Source organism: Pygocentrus nattereri, chromosome 21, assembly GCF_015220715.1.
Source record: "Pygocentrus nattereri isolate fPygNat1 chromosome 21, fPygNat1.pri, whole genome shotgun sequence".
Classification (NCBI taxonomy): Eukaryota; Metazoa; Chordata; class Actinopteri; order Characiformes; family Serrasalmidae; genus Pygocentrus; species Pygocentrus nattereri.
In genome coordinates this window covers 1,497,501-1,516,418 of record NC_051231.1, presented here as the reverse complement: position 1 = coordinate 1,516,418, position 18,918 = coordinate 1,497,501, and the positions used below count along the sequence as shown (strand labels likewise).

The 18,918-nt window shown below is 41.7% G+C and overlaps 2 protein-coding genes across 3 annotated transcripts in view; both read right to left on the bottom strand.

Moving 5' to 3' along the window:
• Window positions 1-843: 843 nt before the first annotated feature.
• Window positions 844-4,197, bottom strand: klhdc7a (kelch domain containing 7A). Its single transcript, XM_017716477.2, has one exon. The coding sequence runs from the start codon at window positions 3,956-3,958 to the stop codon at window positions 1,643-1,645; it is 2,316 nt and encodes a 771-aa protein (XP_017571966.1). The 5' UTR covers window positions 3,959-4,197; the 3' UTR covers window positions 844-1,642.
• A 6,744-nt stretch (window positions 4,198-10,941) lies between these two features.
• Window positions 10,942-18,918, bottom strand: part of igsf21a (immunoglobin superfamily, member 21a) — a 461,351-nt gene continuing 453,374 nt past the window's right edge. For both annotated transcript variants that reach the window (XM_017716473.2, XM_017716474.2), the window contains exon 10: window positions 10,942-12,385. In XM_017716473.2, the coding sequence (XP_017571962.1) occupies window positions 12,309-12,385 (77 nt within the window). In that variant the 3' untranslated portion in view covers window positions 10,942-12,308. The remainder of the gene's footprint in view (window positions 12,386-18,918) is intronic.

Sequence of the window (18,918 nt, the reverse complement as noted above, 5' to 3'; positions counted from 1 at the left end):
TGTAACTGCCTGTATGTAGCTGTGTGCAAGTCAGAGATAGAGATAGAGCGAGGCAGAGAAATTGAATTGCCTCTATTTACTGAGCCGTGTTTATCAATTTAGCCAATAACGACCTGCAAATTCTATTTCTCGCACACATTTGCTGTGGATATAATCTGCTTCATTACCGTCCCAGAATAGCCTTGCGGAGGCACGAACTGCTCGGTTTGAGAACGTTGACTCATTCGTGGGGGGGGATTCTGAGGGGACCTGTCCAACTCCCATCCCATTAGGTGTTTAATTACAGTGAATCAGAGTGTTTAATTACTAGAAATTAAAGATGCTTATATTTGATGGTCAACCATCTGTGTCACAGTGTTCCTGCTGTCTAGCAATACAGCTAAACCCCTCCATATCTCTTTGTCCATCAGTCAGACAATGGAAACGTGTGCGTTTGTGTCGCAGCACCGCCTTCAAAAATCCACTGCACCGGCCACATGATGGTGCTATAGTCACAGATCACAGACATGGAAGCAGGCCATCGCGGTGCAGTGTATCATTCACCATTGTTTCATCTACGCTCGCTTTGATTGTTCTTGTGTAGAAATAACCAGGGCTTGATCACACATATTCATTTGTGAGGCACATTGTACTGCAGGCTTTATTGTTTCATTAGCTCAGTTGTTTCTCATTGATTTTACGCAGCCTTTATAAAAGCTCTTTGGTTACTTTTTACTCAGTATTACTTCACTTTCATCTGACTTTTCAAAAAAACACAGTCCGAGGCTTGATTAAAATGTATGAATACATTGTCTTGCAAGCAGTGATGAGCACAGCCTCACACACACACACACGAGAACAGGCTTTCATCACATGCGTTTATTATCTTTCTGTGTTAACCATTTCATATTTTACTCTACAGCATATAGAAAATGATATCTGACACTGTGGATTCCCTGAAGATATATCCTGTATTTGGAGAGGAAATGGATTAAGATTACAGGAAGGTATTACAGTAGCATTAGAAAGCATTACACCAGCCTGTGCTCATTTGACAGTGTTGCACTTCACAATTAAGACATGGGTTTAAACGAAGGACATGGGAAGAAGATGCTCAATGATTTATCATCCTGAATTATTCATGAGTGCAAATTCCCAAACAGGAGTAAAAGCAAGCATGCCATGAATATCCGCATGCCATCTTTCATAAATCCTGGAAATGACAAGCGTTTGTGCTATTCATTACAGCAGCTTCAGTCACCGCAGCACTGCTTTGCTCTACACATTGACTGGTTGATGTTCTGCTTATGGTGCTCCGGAGAAGTATATTTGAGTGAAACACTTTAAGCAGGAGCACTAGAGCATTAGCAAGATTTAGGAGTTTACTTACTACTCAAGGGTGGGTGGAACCCCCCTCCCCCCTCCCCCAGTAACAAACAGCTCTCATCTGAAAAGCAGATTTATCTAGCAGAGAGTGCACAATAAATCTGATCTAGCTTTACAATTACTGGCTATAATAGCCTTGATATTTCACTTCTACTGCCACTGATTAAGATGTCTGTGCATTCCAGTAACATATCAAAGGCTTAATCTGATCTCCGCCTATGAACGTTGAGTGTTTGCTCTTACCACTCTGGCTTTCACTTGCATGAACTGACCTTGCTCAAACGCTGGTTTGAATGGTGCTTTTATCAGGCAGAGCAAGGACAAAAGGGAACAAAATGCCCTTGGCTGCTGAGAGGACCTTTAAATCCTCTGCCACAAAGCCTGGAGATATCTCGTCAGCTAAGAATCTCATGGTGAACTGCCGACTGACGCAGTAGATAATGTCATCCATGGCAACGCACTGGAAGGCAGGGCAGTGGGGCATTCGCTTGGAGCAGCACTCGTACCAAAGCCTGGCCACAGCATGGTAGCGGTACACACTGATGCCCATGGAAGGGCTCACATCAAAGCGGTAAAGAAAGTTCCGCACTGCTACCATTTCTGTGGTCCTTTCTTTGCTGCCCACTATCAAGCTCTGTCTCCATATGTCAGTCTTGGGGTTGTAGCGTAAAAGTGTGTACCTCAGCGTGCCTCCTGAGACAAACAACTCTCCATTGCAGGCCGTGGCCCGATGGGCAACAGCGAAGGTATCATTGGGCAGTGGTGCGACAAAGCTCCATCTGTTGGTCCTGGGGTCATAGCGCTCCACTGTTGACAGACACTCCCCTCCAATGGCATAGACATGGTCCTGTAGGGTAACAAGCTTGCAGTGAGGCCTGGCTTCATTCATTGGACAGATTTCACTCCAAATTGATGTCATGGGATTGTAACAAAAGACCTTCCTTGAAGGCACAGCAACACGGTCAGTCCCTTGAAAGCCTACAGCCACAAACAGGTAGTTGTCCATGGTGCACATGGCACAGCCCCTAGATAGGACTTCCTGAGGGATTTGGCACTGAAGGTGCCAGATGTCTTTGTAGTCATCGTAGTAATATAGTCCGCTGGATACTTTATTGGCCTCAGAAACCGTAGACTGTGATGAAAGTCTGCTCCACTCTGGTGACTCCATGTCCGCCACCATTAGGCATCTTCTGCCTCTCATGCGCTGTCTCTGGACCTGATCCCGCTCACCTGCTTTCAGTCGGCCAAATAAGGCTGGATCTCGTAGGACTTGGAAGTAATTGTCCGACATAACACGGAGGGCAGCCTCCTGGAGAGCACTGTGTCTATGTTTCTTGGCTAGCATCAGTGTCTCCAGACAGTTGCCTAAATCAAGCTTGCCAGTTAAGCTCTCCAGTTCTGTACTTCCCATGTTCTCCTGAGGAAAGTTTAGAAACTTGGCCCCAGCCACTGTTTCTACTTGTGGCTCTTCTGTAGCATCCCTTCTGAGGTCTTGTGTTTCTTTATTTGTGCCAGAAGAGCTTTGTGACACCTCACTGGAAAGTGCTGCTGAATGACCACAAGGTGTTGAGCTCAACGGAGGCGGGATCGGGATCTGGACTTCGGAGTCTACGGCAGCAGCAAGGTAGCTATCCTTCCTAATCAGTCCATGTCTAAGACGTTTTACAGATTCTGATTTGATTGGAGAGATGGGCTCCACATCTGACTCATGAGAGACTTCTAAATCTCTAATTATCAAAGAGGAAGGAAGAGGACTTGGTGTTCGGGGTTTATCCACAATGCTGGACAAGTCTGATGGCTGCGCATCAAACAATGTACCGGTTTCATATGGACCAAAAGTTGGACTTAGAGAGTGAGGAGGGCTCAAGTCAGAAACTGAATGTGAGGACGTCTCAACATAATAATCATAAATCCTTCCACGTACTCCAGTAGTCTGGTCACCTGGCCCCTCCCTGACCAGGTCGGCATTCTCCACTTTGATCTCTGCCTTTGACTTGAAACTGGAGAAGCTACCCAGGTGACCCAAATCCTGTCTGAGCTCTCTGCCAACTTCTACGCCACCATCCAGTTTTCTTAGCAGGCATGGTGAGCGACGTCCAGTTGGACTTCCCACGGTTTTGTCAGCCTCATCAGGCAGCAGTAAAGTTAATCCTGACTTGCAGTCTTTTGTCTCACCCTTTGTCTTCTCCTTATTTTGGTAAAAGTCCTCCGCGTTACTCTGCCCTGCAGTGGTAGACTGTTCTGCTGTGTCAAATCCAGGTTCCCTTTTAAGCAAGGCATTACTTTTCTCCGATTTAAAGATGTTTTGCTCAGAATCCACAGAGGATTGTCTAGACTGGCTCTCTCCATTAGTCTCCTCTTTTGCAGTTTTGTTCTGGGGTCGTAACACCGTTTTGCAGTTGCTGCAGGTTTCAGGGCCTGTTCTCGTGCCCCTGGGCAGAGGGATTCTGCTGTCAGTCTGAGTTTGGCCTTGAGCCCTGGAGCTGTAGAATCTGTAAGCCCAAGAGATGAGCAGAACGGCAGCCACAGACAGAGTCAGCTTGCCCAGGAGCTGCATGTCAAAGCGTACTCCCAGCAGATCTGCTATTGGCATTTCTAGTCTAGCAGGTTTACCGGTCAACTGGATATTGGGTGTTTACTCGGGATGCTGTCCCTAGCGCATCACAGGCAGCGAACTTGCTGATGAGGACAGCAGCAAACTGTCAGCTCTCTTTCTCTTCTCACAGAGGGACTAGGAACCTGATACCTGCGGGGGAGAGAATTTGCATGCTGCACACCATGAGGGCGGGATCTGGGTATTGTTCCACCTGGTGCAGGCAATCGCTATAAAGCCACAGCACTAGAGCCATAGATATGGGACTACTTGAGTGTTTATTCTGCTAGCAGTAGGGTGTTATCTCACACTTATTTGCAATAAAAGACTCTTTCTTTTATAGTAAGTGATTTTTTGTTGCCTAAAAAAATGAACATATAGTTGCAATGTGGAAATACTGCAGATTACTTTTCAATTCTCTTCACATTGTGTGCAATAAGGCGTTTTATGTGAGCCAGGAGGATGAAATGAGAACTGTAAAACAAGGAGGGATTGTTTAGGGTTATTCCTCAGTATTTGCAGACAGGTCTGTTGGATTACGAAAGAAAAGGACACACCCTAGTTATTACAGGCATGTGGCTGCCGAACATTTGCATTTGTGTTAAGGGTGGGGAAGGCAGATATTGAACATTAAGTAGATACAAGAGCCGAAGGACCAGGATACAGCTGTTTGTACAGTCAAAGCTGGTCGGGTTCTTTGGCAATACAAGGCATTAATCACAAATGTTGTGTCACACATTAAACGTTCCCATGTTTGCCAACACTTTAGCGAAGTGCAGCATTCTTAAGGCTACAACACATGACAGATGACATAAACCTACACAATAAAGGATCAAGGCTTATTCCAACAAGCCTCACTTATCATAAACGCTGCTTTTGTTTTGGCATAAGCCTTGATAAGCGACTATCATAACCTATCCAAAAACATGGTCATCTGAGACCCTCTTTCGAGGTCATTGTGGATACTCAGTGACCCCTCCGAACTTTGTCAGTGAGACGGTTGAATGTTGTCTTTTTTGGACCGAGACTCTATTGCTACCTGATAGCACGGTCATTTAGCTGCTTTGGAGAAACTTGAACCAGTGGACACACTTTGGTCTGAATAATTCACACTTGTGCTACACAGGACTGCTCAACCCTCAGCCTCTCATGTGTCCAGTGAACCATTCTGGAGCACCGAGTAAACAACGGCTTTGGCAGCATGTGCTCGTGTCAAGCCCTTGTCCACTATGGTCAATATCAAATATACCAAATTAATTCAATATCAATATGGTATTAATGATTAACACTGCTATCACAAAAGCCAGAAAATTATAGATACATTCCTTCTGAACCACAACAGCTTGTTGTTCTAGAAGAGGCAAGAGAATAACATACTAGCACGTTCTGTAAATGCCATGTTTGTAATGCCTTATAAGTGTTATTAATAGCCACAGCATTTCCACTGTTTCAAAGCAACTAGCAATAAAACCTTTATTTCATAAAATATTGGAAATGCTGTGGCTTTAATTAACTATAGTTTAGTCTAAGACATGACCCACTTTGCTGTTATTCCATTCCAAATCAGTTCAACTAAGTTGTAAAAATAAATGATAACTTTTTATTTGAAGGCTACCTACATAAGGACTATGTCACATGCATAAGAACTTTATAACATTCTTATTAAGCAATATTTGAGTATTCATGACCAGCTTATACTAGTAACCACAAGATGACATAATACTGATTTTGTATTGACGTAAGGCACCTTGAACTAAAGTGATGGGCATCTGTTCTACTTATAACACCGTTATGAACCATCATACCCAGGTAATGAAACTTAAAAGAAAGGTCACGTTTAGAAGTTTATGTCAGTTCTATGTAGTTCAAAGCACCTGTGACACTAAGCTGTTTATTATGGCTTCTTAATAAATGCCATAATCAGTGCTTGTGTATGGGTTATGTATATAGCCTTCAAATAAAGTGTTACCAAAGAAATCACAGTATGGCTCTGTCTGTGTTTATAACAGGCATGTTTGTTAGTCATAACACACTACGCAAGAGCTTCTTTGGCTCTGACAATATCTCATGTTGTATAATGAACAGAAGTTGTTTATTGTATATTATGAGTATACAAAAGGAAACATTCAGGGCCCTCTAGGCCTTCAAAGAGGATCTCTGATGGGCTTAATGCATCAGATTAACCACCAATATAATAGCATTGCATTTATAGTGACTTCCCCAAAATGTTAACAATTTATCATTCATTACTTTCTGTTATTTCTAATGGAACCAGAACACAACATTACAGAATACCCTTAGTTATATACTATATATATATATATTATTGGGTTCAGCTGCCAACTGAAGCAGCTGTGATGTTATTGGTGATAACACACTGGAGTGTTCTATTGAATTTATACAACAGTAAAATAAATAAAGAAATAAATAAATTGGGCCGTAAACATGGCATTTAATCCAGATCTTTACAATAAATTCCCAAACACTCATCACCACTGAGCAGCTTTTCAGTCGGCAGCTGAACACTGTTATATACAATTATATATATATATATATATATATATATATATATATATTATATAGCACCCGTGACACATTGTTAAAGGCACAGTATCCTCTCAGACCATGATAAGACGCAATTCATTTCTTTGTTTCCTTCCTAATCACCATGAAATCTATGTGCAATGCATTTCCATTCACATCTAATTTAATTCGTCTTCCACAGATACAGGACACATTCTGTATTCTTCGTCCTTTACCCACCAGCTAGTGGTCGTAATGGACGGGTTGATCCTCCTGAGGCTGTCGGTGAAAACGCATTCTTTCTCACATTAATGTGATCATTCGGTAAACAAACTAATGGCGAGAACGTTATTCGGGTAGAATAATTAAGCCATTAAAGCCCGTTTCCGAGCTCTTTCTGATGCTTTTATTGTAGTTGACGCTGCTGATTCCTTCCGCGAATATCAGTGGAGATGTGAAGAAGCCGAGGAACGTACTGCAGGGGCTCTTCAACTCGGCGGAGCCATTCAAATGCAACAATTGCTTCAGAGAATGAAGGAGGGAAAAAGGAATAAAGACTAACTGACAGAATGATGATTGAAAAAAAGCATTCGTCTGTTCATAATGCGTCCTCAGACTCCGAGAGAGAAACGTGGGAAGGTGAAAACACAACCCAAATAGATGGGGACTATCTTCCCTATTTGACTAAGCCCATAAAATCTCCCCTCCTACCTTGGCTTCGGTCCTAATCCTTTAATACACGGTGTGTCTGGAATAGCTTAAATTGCAATTCTTCTGGAACGTGGAATAAATAAATAAATAAATGAATGAATGAATAAAATAAAGTAGATAAAGTGGGATTGCTTCGCACGAGGCCAGTCTGGGAGCGGGCGAGCGGCAGAGGGCGGACTCGTGCGACGGCGAAAAAGGGGTTAAACAGCGCTGTCAACAGATGACACTTCCCTAATGACTTCCAAGCAGCAGGGCTTTAGAGGGTGAGGCAGAGCAGACGAGGTTTTGAAGCTCGTCCAGCTCTCATCCTTTTTGAACCCCTCTGCCGTATTAGGCGCTCTGAGGCGCAAGGGCTCACTTCAAATAAGCGGCCTGCGCCGGGGCAAGGAGGGTGTGTAATGCGCCGAATGCTGGACTCATGAAAGAAAGAGTTTAACGGTGCCTTCTGGTTCCCTTCCAAAACTACTGGACAACAAACCTGCTGAGAAGTGCTGATATTTTTCAAAGAAACTGCCTGTAACCGCAGCAAACAGGGCATGGCGAATGATTAAAACTCTCGGTCATACTTTATATTGATGGCTCTGTCGCCTTTTTTTACACTGTTAAAGATCGAATATCATAGAATTCTCCTCACTGTTTTGAAGTGAATGCAGTATGTAATCAGTTTTAAGATGTACCCTTCACTAGTCGCCCGCCTGCACCGTCCATACATGGAAACTGCTCAATTTGAATGGTGATTTGCATATAATTACCTGTTCAGGTACATTTGTTCACTCTGAAGTTAAAAAGAGCCCTGGGCTGCTTTGTGAATGAGGCGCAACACACGGCAGCCAATCAGAGCAGAGATACACCTGTCAGTCTTAAAGGTGCAGTAACAAAAAAAACAGCATTTTTAATTGTAAACTAAAATCTATCACGTTAAAATGAATGACTATGTTTGGTACATAAAGCCACAGAAAAAATTAAAGATGAGACATTCCAAAAATACGGGCCTGTCAAACTCCTCGTCAGTCGATTAACAAGAGTACTGGTAGTGGTTAGGATTTGGGTTGGATCTAGGGCTGGGGTTCCGGCTAGGCTTTGAGTTAAGGTTCAGATTAGGGGGTTAGTTTTTAGGGTTAGGGCTAAATTTAATAGATTTACTATGGTCAGAAATGAAGTTTTGGAACGCCGTAATCCAGGACTGCCATGTCCACAACACCAACTAAAAGTTGTATAAACTTGCTAATCCAATGTTTGGTGGCACTTCGCAGTGACGATTAGTGGGAAATGATGTGGTGTTATTATCACAATTCCCACTTACCGTATAATCACATGCTAATGATCAAGGTGTTACTAAATAAGAATCAGCAATTATAATGTAACAAGCTGGTAATAAATTGTAATAACAAATAGTGGCAGTAAGTAGTACTAGCCCACAGATTACAGGGTAAAGATAAACACGGTGGGTTAAGATGCATGTTGTGGGAATTTCTCTCTGTGGTCAGATCTGTGTAATTCATAATAGATAAACGGCATGATGTGAACAGGTGACACGAAAGGAATGTGATTTTCCAGTCCTGTTACTAAGTAACTGAGAAAGAAGATGGAAGGAAGCAAGTTTGCATTTTACAGCTCTAAAACAGCAGAAACAAGATTTTACAACACTAATTCTGCAGGATTTTCGCAGAACTGCTCGATTATTTTTAGATAATATCCCAAATATTAAAGGGATATGCTGTAGGGAGCTGGACATGCCAGTCCCAAATAAAAAATAAATAAATAAAATAAATTAATAAATAAATAAAATAAAAAAGATTAGAAAATTAACACTTTATATATGGAAAATTAGAATGAGATTATTTTTCATTTTATTACCAACTTGTTACCACTACAGGCACTAACTTAGTATTATTAACATTTAGAAAATCAGCAAGTAAGTTTTTAGGTTAGTACAACTGGTTACCATAACATTACCATATTGTTTACCCCTTATTACTGCAGTCCGACAGAGTTTTTCCATGTTTTTCAGCCACAAGGGCTCTAGTGAGGTCAGGTACTGATGTTGGAGGGTTAGTTTTGGGCCACAAGCTCTATTCCAGCTCATCCCAAAAGCATTAGATGCGCTATAAGTCCAGAGAGGCTCTACAGCCCAGTGCTCAAAGCTTTAGACCCCTCTGGTCAACACTTGGTATTGGGCCTGAATGCTCATGTCAGCAATATGTGCTCCTTACAGAAGCTGGGTTTAATTATAAGGAGTATCTCCAAACTTTCAGCAAACTTACATTCAACAGATTACATTCAATCTATAAAGAATCTACAGTGAAGATTGTGCCACAGCATAAAATCCACAAAGCTGAAACTCAGAATTATTACTACTATACAAACTGACTTGGTCTTCGCAGAGAGGGTGATTCTTCAGTTCCAGATCAAAAAGACATGAAGTCCAAGTTTATTCTCACGCGTCAAAAACATACTTAACAGAAAATCACACAGCAGCTTCTGCAGCTTTTCCCACATCTTCAAAGTCCAGTCTTAGAAATTAGTCGTGTTTTCTGCTTCTTAAAACCAAAATAATCCCAAACACATTCAGTGATGTTGAGGTCTTTTGCTCCGAGAACTCCAACAGATTTTGTTTGGTTTGCAAAACTTTTCTTTGACTATTTAACTGTTTCCTTCTCTTAGAAACGGCTTCTTGATCAGCTACACGTCCTTTCAGACCCACGGCGCTGAGTGGCCTCCTCACAGTGGAAGGATGGACAGAAACACCTGTGGATGTTTTCAGATCTGAAGCAGCTTGATGTTGTCCTCTCTCTCAGAGATCAAAGCTTTGGTGTCTACCAGATCTTTATTGAACTCCAGTTTTGGAATCATCTGTTTTTTCGTGTATTTTACTTTGGCTTTGCCCTTCCGAACACAAGTGGATTGTCTTTTATCCATCTCAAATATATCTCATCTTTCTCATATATCTCAGAAATGTCTCCTGAAAAATACTTTAGTTGGAAATTATGTAAATAAAGGGTGTTTTCAGGCTTTTTCAGCGCTGTACTTTAATCTAGCAATAGCAAGTAAACAAGAAAATTAAACTGTATCGTCATTGTGTTTTTATTCATTGAGGGTAATTTTCATATACAGGATCCATTTCATATATATATATATATACACATATATACATATATATACATATATACATATACATATATATATATATATATATATATATATATATATATATATATATCACTGCTGTATCTCCATTTGTGATGTTTTTAAGTTTTGACCTAATTTGAAGAACTATGTTGGAAAAATTTTCCTTCTCCTGAAAAGTCACTATTTTGGAGTGTGTGTGTGTGTGTGTATGTATATACATATATATACACATTGCTGTTGTCAGAATAATGCCTCATATCTTCAGTTTCGTTTTTTTCAGTTTTTGACGTAAATTGAAATTGTGTGTTTCTCTTTACATTGTGTGTTAATTTCATGATGAATGGATCAAAAGAAACGGCCCAAAATGACTTGGGAAAAATTCTGGTTCCACTGACTTCCATTGAAAGTAGAGTAAGTTTTTCCTCCTCCTGTAAAATTTTGGAGATACGAGATTTTACGAGATTTTTATATATATATATATATATATATATATATATATATACATGTATATATATGAGAGATCCTTGTCATCCTCAGTCCAACACAAATGCAAAAACACTTCTTTCCTCCTGAGAACAAACCAAAACTATAACACACCCGCGTCAGGACGCACAGCCATGTCGAGTTGATCATCTCCATTTTTTAATACAGGTGATATGAAACAAATGCAACAACCCTGTTTACACTCAGCTTCCTTTGAGGGAGGGAAGGAGAGAGGGGGAGAGTATGGTGGCTAACATGATCCTAGCAGTAACTGTTAGGAGAGAGTTACATACTGTACACAATGCAGGTCACTGAATATATTATGCAACAAGAAAAAGAAGGGGGCAGAAACAGGTGGGCGAGCGGTGAGGAGCAGCCGCCGAACAGATGAAAGGGGAGAAATAATCGTCGAACGTCACATGCACCACGACCCCGAGAAAGGCAGACGTACACCATGGAAAAGGATGAGCTTTTCTTTCTTTCCTCGCACTCGAGACCCGCCGCCATGATGGTACCGCAGCGGAGCATATGAAATCAGTAATAGGGAAGTCTATTGATTATTGATTCCACTGTCCTTTTAAAAGCCTTGGTACGCTTTCTTGGTGATGGTTACTGGGGATGACCAAATATAAGCAATAAAGCCAGTAAATGCTAACCAGTTCAACTCAGCTTTCCCTTCCCGTAGACCCCTTAATCCCCCTCATAGCGCCCTTATATCTCTGAATTTGAATCTTTTTTTATATACTTTTCATTATTTACAGGGATGTACACAAAATACATTTAAAAAGAGGGTCTTTTTTGTTACTTTCCAAAGAAAATGTCACCAGTTCACAGGAGTTTTTTTTTTTTTAGAGTCAAGTCTTTTTTGTACATTCCAGCCATGAGCCATTCAACAAAAAACAAATAAAAATGGACAAAAAAAAGAAATACTGTGCTAAAAACGCAAAAGAATGACGTCCAAAAAAAGGAGGGCATGTCCGGTTTGTGCTAGAGTACAGGATTGCTGGGTGGGCCAGCACTGGTGGAGCAGCAGTTACTGTATTGTCCATCTTCGTTTGAGTGTCCGTGTTCAAAGTCCACTAAGAGTTTATCTCAGGCTCCTTTTCTTTCAGAGTTCAGTCTCCCACTAACGGACGAGAAGATGAAATAAAACGTGTGTGAAGTGAGGGGATGGACATGAGGTGGTGCTTCTTGGTCTTGGTTTATATTAGGTGTTTGCTTTTTGTAGTTATAATCAGTAATATTATCATCGTTAGCCTAATCCTTAGGCTTTTTTTCATGTTTTTGTCCATGAAAAAAACAAAGAGAGGGAGAAAGAGAGAACGTATCGCATTCCCCCTACCATGAGGATGCGGATGTCCACTGAAAATCGGACGTGAAGTGGGTCTGTTTTACAATCTGTTCGAGTGTGTGGGGCGTGTGTGAAAGAGTGTGTGTGCTTGTTCGGAGCAGACGCGTGAGTGTTTTCCTCTACTTCTCTTTTATTTCCCAGATGGAGGGACGCTCACGTCAACACTGCGGTCACTGTGAGGACGAGCGGCAGCCACGTCAGTCCGAGCATGTGCAAGCCGGGGGCTCCACCTGCAGAGAGTAGAAATAATCAATACGTTATTGTTTAGGTCCTTAGGAATTTACAAAAGACAATTATAATACACCGATCAGGCGTGACGTTCTGACCACCTCCTCGTTTCTGCGCTCACTGTCCACTTTATCAGCTCCACTGACCGTATAGTTCCACTCTCTGGTTCTACAGTTACAGACTGTAGTCCATCTGTTTCTCTGATACTCTGTTACCCTGTTCTTCAGTGGTCAGGACCCCCATGGACCCTCTCAGAGCAGGTACTGTTTGGGTGTTGGGTCATTCTCAGCGCTGCAGTAACACTGACGTGGTGGTGTGTTAGTGTGTGTTGCGCTGGTACGAGTGGATCAGAGACACCTCACTGCAGGTCCAATTATATGTTTATTGATGTATGTGAATTTTAGAGCACAATTAAATGTAAAATATGCAGTAACCTTTGCTTTCACTTAGAAAACCAGCAAACTATAATTTGACCAGGGGGGCCCAAATGCCTGCATGCAACTGTAACTGAAAGGAAGCACCAGCTTTCACTCGGCCAGCCTGGTAGCAACGCATGTTAGGTTAAGGCCCAGCAAACAGCTGGGAACTGGCAATGACTAAATCAGGGAGGGGAAAACTGAGCAAAAAATGGGAAAGATATAAAACAGCTAACTAGAGCTGAATAAAATAACTGGACCTATTGGAAATACCATCACGCAAAAATAGACACCGTCAGAAAAATGCAGTCAAAGCAAGGCATCAAAACACGGCACAGGGCATTTCCTCAGCATGCCAGGGCACGCCACAGACAAACAGCTGCATCAATAAAGCTGTATAAGCCCCACCTTAAGGTGCTTGGACCCCTATAAGCAGGGTTTACCACATACAAAACACAAGCAGTTTGCAATTCTCCACAGAGAGACCTCTGAGTAAATCCGAGGACATAGAAAAAGCCTCTCGTTCTGCATGAGTGCCCCTCTGAAGCTTTAGCAGAGAGGACAAGCAGGCAATGACCAAGCAGCTTCATAGATCTGCAGATACTGCATTATAATTGCTTAATGCACTGTAAAGGGCTTTTGAGTGAGCTGTGCGCTAATGCCAAGTGACTATGGGCACAATTCGTACACATATTACACAATTTTCAATAAGCATGCAAAAGACGATGGCCGACACAAGCGTTTATTTTAAGCAGCGCTCTGTCAATGTGGACATGAAATACGGCTCAGGGTTTCTCATACAGCCAGTTTGTGGTTTAAGGCTGGTCTTCAACTAAACTGCAGTGGTTCATCTGCACTACAAATATTTTCTAAGCCCAAGATCAAGTTTATTTGTTGTTTGCACAACATGTCAGGACATTCGTGCACGGAAATGCTTGTGCCAGGCTCAGATAATCAGTCTACAGAAAATAAGCAAAGCAAAAGTGAAAATACAAAGAAAACACTGGAACTGAAATATATTAAATAAACACAACATATACACAAAATATAAAGACAGGAGGGACGTATGTAAGAAGAAAACTCTCTTCTTTGTATAAATATATTTATATGTATATTAAACTAAAAGGGCTAGGGTTTATTATATATATTACATTAAATTATCTATATATATATATATATATATATATATATATATATATATATATATATATATATATATATATCAGGCAAGGTTAATGACTAGTTCATTCTTTAGGCCAATTTCCATCTCATGACTTACAGCAGACTTACATTATACTTAGACTATAATATACATATACATCATACTTACTTTACCAGTGAAATTCACCTGCAAACTCATGTCTGCTTCATTCTGAAGGCCCTGGACATGTAAAAGAACTGAAGAGCTATGCTTTCTATTAAGGTATAAACCACGTCACGCTCACATCGCTGTTTGATGACATACAGCACAAAAATCAATAGCAGATGACATGAGGTTTGGAATTTACAGCAGGAAAAGCAATAAACTGAGAGTGTTTAAGATAAACAGACAAATGTAAACGGTCTGTTACTGCAGGTGATGTTATTGGTAAGGGACATTGGAACCTTTCAGGCTAACAACACTTCATGTTAGATGTGTCAGCTGATAAATGTAACATGACTTTTTACACCATTAATGTTACTGTTTTTAATATTTGGGGATTTGGAGCCCTCTCTGGAGGAACTGTGGAACTGCACACAATGTGTGTAAGAACATTTTGAAAAAGTGATTGTGCTGTAGACCACCATGAGTGGACTGATAAATCAATGTGATCAGTTATCAATAAAGAAATGTAACTTCATTTAAATAAGAAAACATTTCAGGAAATATTAATTAAAGAATTGAAGAAAGACACAGTTTTACAGTTTTAACACAGGCTTTGTAAATGTATTCTGAACTTATTACCTTTTTATATATGTAATGGAATATATTATATATATATCATATATTATAATATTGAATATGTTGCCAGTTGCCAGTGTATTCAATGTTCAGTCATCACTACTTTTTAAAAGTAATTTGCCTAGCTCTGCTTCGGGAAGAAAGCACAGGGACAGACATGAAAATTATTGTCCATGGCAAACTCCACTGGGAATTATAGACTGTCAACCATTATGGATGTGGAAAAATATCAAGCACATAAAACCATTTAGGTCTGCTGTGATTTTTGAACTACATGACTAAAAATGAAGCATCTAGTACAGATGCATGAGATAACGACGAGGTTGAAGAACGCTCGTCTGTTCCCTTAAGGGGTTAAACTGGGTGTGGTAAACTGCCCTATAAGGCTCAGACGTGCGAGTAGTGCTGCTTAGTCTGGAGGATCTCTCTGAGCTGAGATGCCGAGCGGTAATAAAAAGGTCCGGTTGGTGCGTCAGTCGACGATCACATGTACACACACATGCACTTATACGCCGACCTCCCGGGGCCTTGTTCTACAAGCTATTTGACTTGCATACGAGGGGCCTGAAGACTGAATACTCGCCACGACCTCATTCTGTCCCTGTGTGTGCACACCTGCTCACTGCCTCATTTACATATTCAAATTTACACCCGTAGGTGCCAGGCAGCGGAGGGAGGTGGTTAACGTGAAAGAGAGAGAGAGAGGACAAATGAGAAAGAAAATGAGAGCAGGAAAGTGTGAAAAAGAGGGAGGGAAGGAAGAAACAGACAAAAAGAGAGAAATTTCCCACATTTCATTTATTGATCCCTCATCTTAACACACACTATATTACCAAAAGTATTCGCTCGTCTGGCTTCACTCACATATCGATTTGAGTGACGTCCCATTCTTAATCCATAGGGTTGAATATGATGTCGGCCCACCCTTTGCAGCTATAACAGCTTCAGCTCTTCTGGGAATGCTTTCCACAAGGGTTAGGAGTGTTTATGGGAATTTTTGGCCGTTCTTCCAGAAGAGCATTTGTGAGGTCAGACACTGGTGTTGGACGAGAAGGCCTGGCTCACAGTCTCCGCTCTAATTCATCCCAAAGGGGTTCTATGGGGTTGAGGTCAGGACTCTGTGCAGGCCAGTCAAGTTCTTCCACACCAAACTGGCTCATCCACGTCTTTATGGACCTGCTTTGTGCACTGGTGTGCAGTCATGTTGGAGCAGGAAGCACAGTCCCCAAACTGTTCCCACAAAGTTGGGAGCATGAAATTGTCCAAAATCTCTTGGTGCTGAAGCTTTAAGAGCTCCTTTCACTGGAACTAAGGGGCCGAGTCCAACTCCTGAAAAACACCCCCACACCATGATCCCCCCTCCACCAAACTTTACACTCGGCACAATGCAGTCAGACAAGTACCGTCTCCTGGCAACCGCCAAACCCAGACTCGTCCATCAGATTTCCAGACGGAGAAGCGTGATTGGTCACTCCAGAGAACACATCTCCACTGCTCTAGAGTCCAGTGGCGGCGCTTTACACCACTGCATTCCACGCTTTGCATTGCGCTTGGTGATGTAAGGCTTGGATGCAGCTGCTCGGCCATGGAAACCCATTCCATGAAGCTCTCTACGCTGTTCTTGAGCTGATCTGAAGGCCACATGAAGTTTGGAGGTCTGTAGTGATTGTGCAGGTGACCTCTGCGCACTATGCCCCTCAGCATCCACTGACCCCGCTCTGTTGCACAGGTGGCGTCCGATCACAGCACCACGCTGGAATTCACTGAGCTCCTGAGAGCGACCCATTCTTTCACTAATGTCTGTAGAAGCAGTCTGCAGGCCTAGGGGCTCGGCTTTACACACCTGTGGCCATGGAAGTGACTGGAACACCTGAATTCAATTATTTGGATGGGTAAGTGAAAACTTTTGGCAATATAGTGAATGAGTCTCTAAGTCTGAGTTAATAAAGGCCCACAGCGCTTTCCATAACATTAATGATTAATAAAGCGCTTTCCATAACAGCCACTATCGTAAGAAAGACCATGGAACACCAAAAATATGGTCTAACTTCGCCATGGAAGACAGTGGCAGAAAAAAAAAAGAATGTAAAAGTTGATCATGTTTATGGTGCTTTCTACAGCAGCCGTTCCCTCAAAGCAGTTTGGGGGTGTCCAGAAATGTGGGTGCAGCCCCCTAATGCGTAATAAAGAAGCAGCAGCAAGAAAAAAGTCTAGAATGTAAAAAACTGTCCTTTAAATTCACTTGATCAGAAAATAATAAATCAGTCGGAATTCTTTGTTATGTAACATTCAAATAATAACAACAACAAATAGAATGAATCTTTGGGCTGTTAAACCTGCCATTGTTCTGTGATCATCTGGTGAACATCTTGACTTTTAAATGAGACACCCTCTATTTGATTTTTGCAAACTATTGCTGGTCACATGAACTCTCTGAACACTCGCAATCGTTTTGATGTTGGCTTGGCAACAACGAAGATGACAGATCGGCTCTGTTCAGCAGCTGAAACAAGGCTCAGACTGGGCTTTGTGTTAGAGCCTCTGTGGAAGCCCTCAAACTTTCAGCTTCTGAATGAAGTGCTCTCCACGCCACGTTCACTTTCTAGAAGTCACCACTTGTCCTTACCGTGAGGAACAAAGGGAACATTATTTGCGCTTGAGGAAATTCAGCCTGTATTTACTGTGCCTTGTCTTTCATAAGCGTTCATAAAGTTTAGCTTCCTGATTGAGGTGGTGAACTCTTTCTGCATTTGCTTTTCCAAAGTAGAAGGTATCATCAGATGCTCAATTCAGCCTTTTCATGGGAAGCAAAAGAACTTTTGATTGAGATTCTACAACCAACAATACAACCAACCATCATGTTGTGGCTGGTGTGTGAAGGTTTAATGTTCTATGCATTCTATTCTATGCATTGTTGTGTTTACTTGCATCATGTTAGCCTTTAATCCTTAGAATTCAGCAAATTTTAGAATTTCAGCAAATGACAATTACACAATCAGAACTCTTCCTGCATTGATGCATTATGACTTCATGGTAGCCCAAATGTTATTTAACATTCCAATGACAGTAAAAAAACAACAAATGTCTGGGCTGTTAAACCTGCTGTTACTCAGTAGTCATAGTTTAATTCAGGTCAGTTTTATTTGTGTGGCATTTTCTACAGCAGTCATTGTCCCAAAGCAGATTTCCTGGAAAACTGTTCCAACCCTCTAATGAGCACTGCCAAGGAACCCAGTGCCAAGAAAATCTTCCTAAGAGTATGAGTAAGGAACAGTGAGATGAACCACGACAAGAAAGAAGCATTGAGGATCCAAGAGTGGGAGAAACTAAGACTGAAAAGGGACACCAGTCCTCCTCTGGGTGACAACAGATGTTACAGCTGTTACAATGCAAGCAAGACAGGCTGCATCCTAAAGCCAACACAATTAACTTAAGATTTATTAATTTGAGCACTTGTATAACTGGCGATAACTTGCACTCTAAGCATGATTTTTCCAATGATGGAAATGCTTTCGCCCCCATCGCCAATCACAGTCATCCTTGCTGTAGCCAGGCAACCAACATGATGGAGCAGCTGTGTTCCAGCAAACAGAACATCAGGAGGATCCAAATCTCCAGAAGTAGATCAACTGAGCTACAAACATATGAGTTAAATGTGGAAGAACTCAACATTTCAGCTGCTGAATGAAGTGATGAAGCTCTTCATGCTGTTTTCCCTTTTCCAAAATGCACAGTAGTGCTGTGTCACCATTTGTCTCTGGGAAGCAAAGAATCGTAGCTTATTTGCACTCATTTGCACATTCAGCCGGTCTGTGTTGTGCTTCATCTTGTGTGGAGCAGCATCTCCAAAATCACCTCAAACTCAGGTGAGATCCCAGCTGCAAGTTGAAGAACTTCGCTCCTTAAATGAGGTGGAGAAACTCTATGATCTTCATTTGCTTTTGCGACGTTACGCACTAAAGTTGGATGAGAAGGTCTGGCTCTCTAATTTCATCTAACAAATGGGGTCGAGGTCAGGGCTCTGTGCAGACCACTGGAGTTCCACCACACCAAACTCAACAAACCATGTATTTATGGACCTCGCTCTGTGGGGCTGGAACAGGAAAGGGTCTTCCCAAACTGTTACCTCAAAGTTGGAAACATATCTAATATGACTTTGTACTGTAGTACTAACATC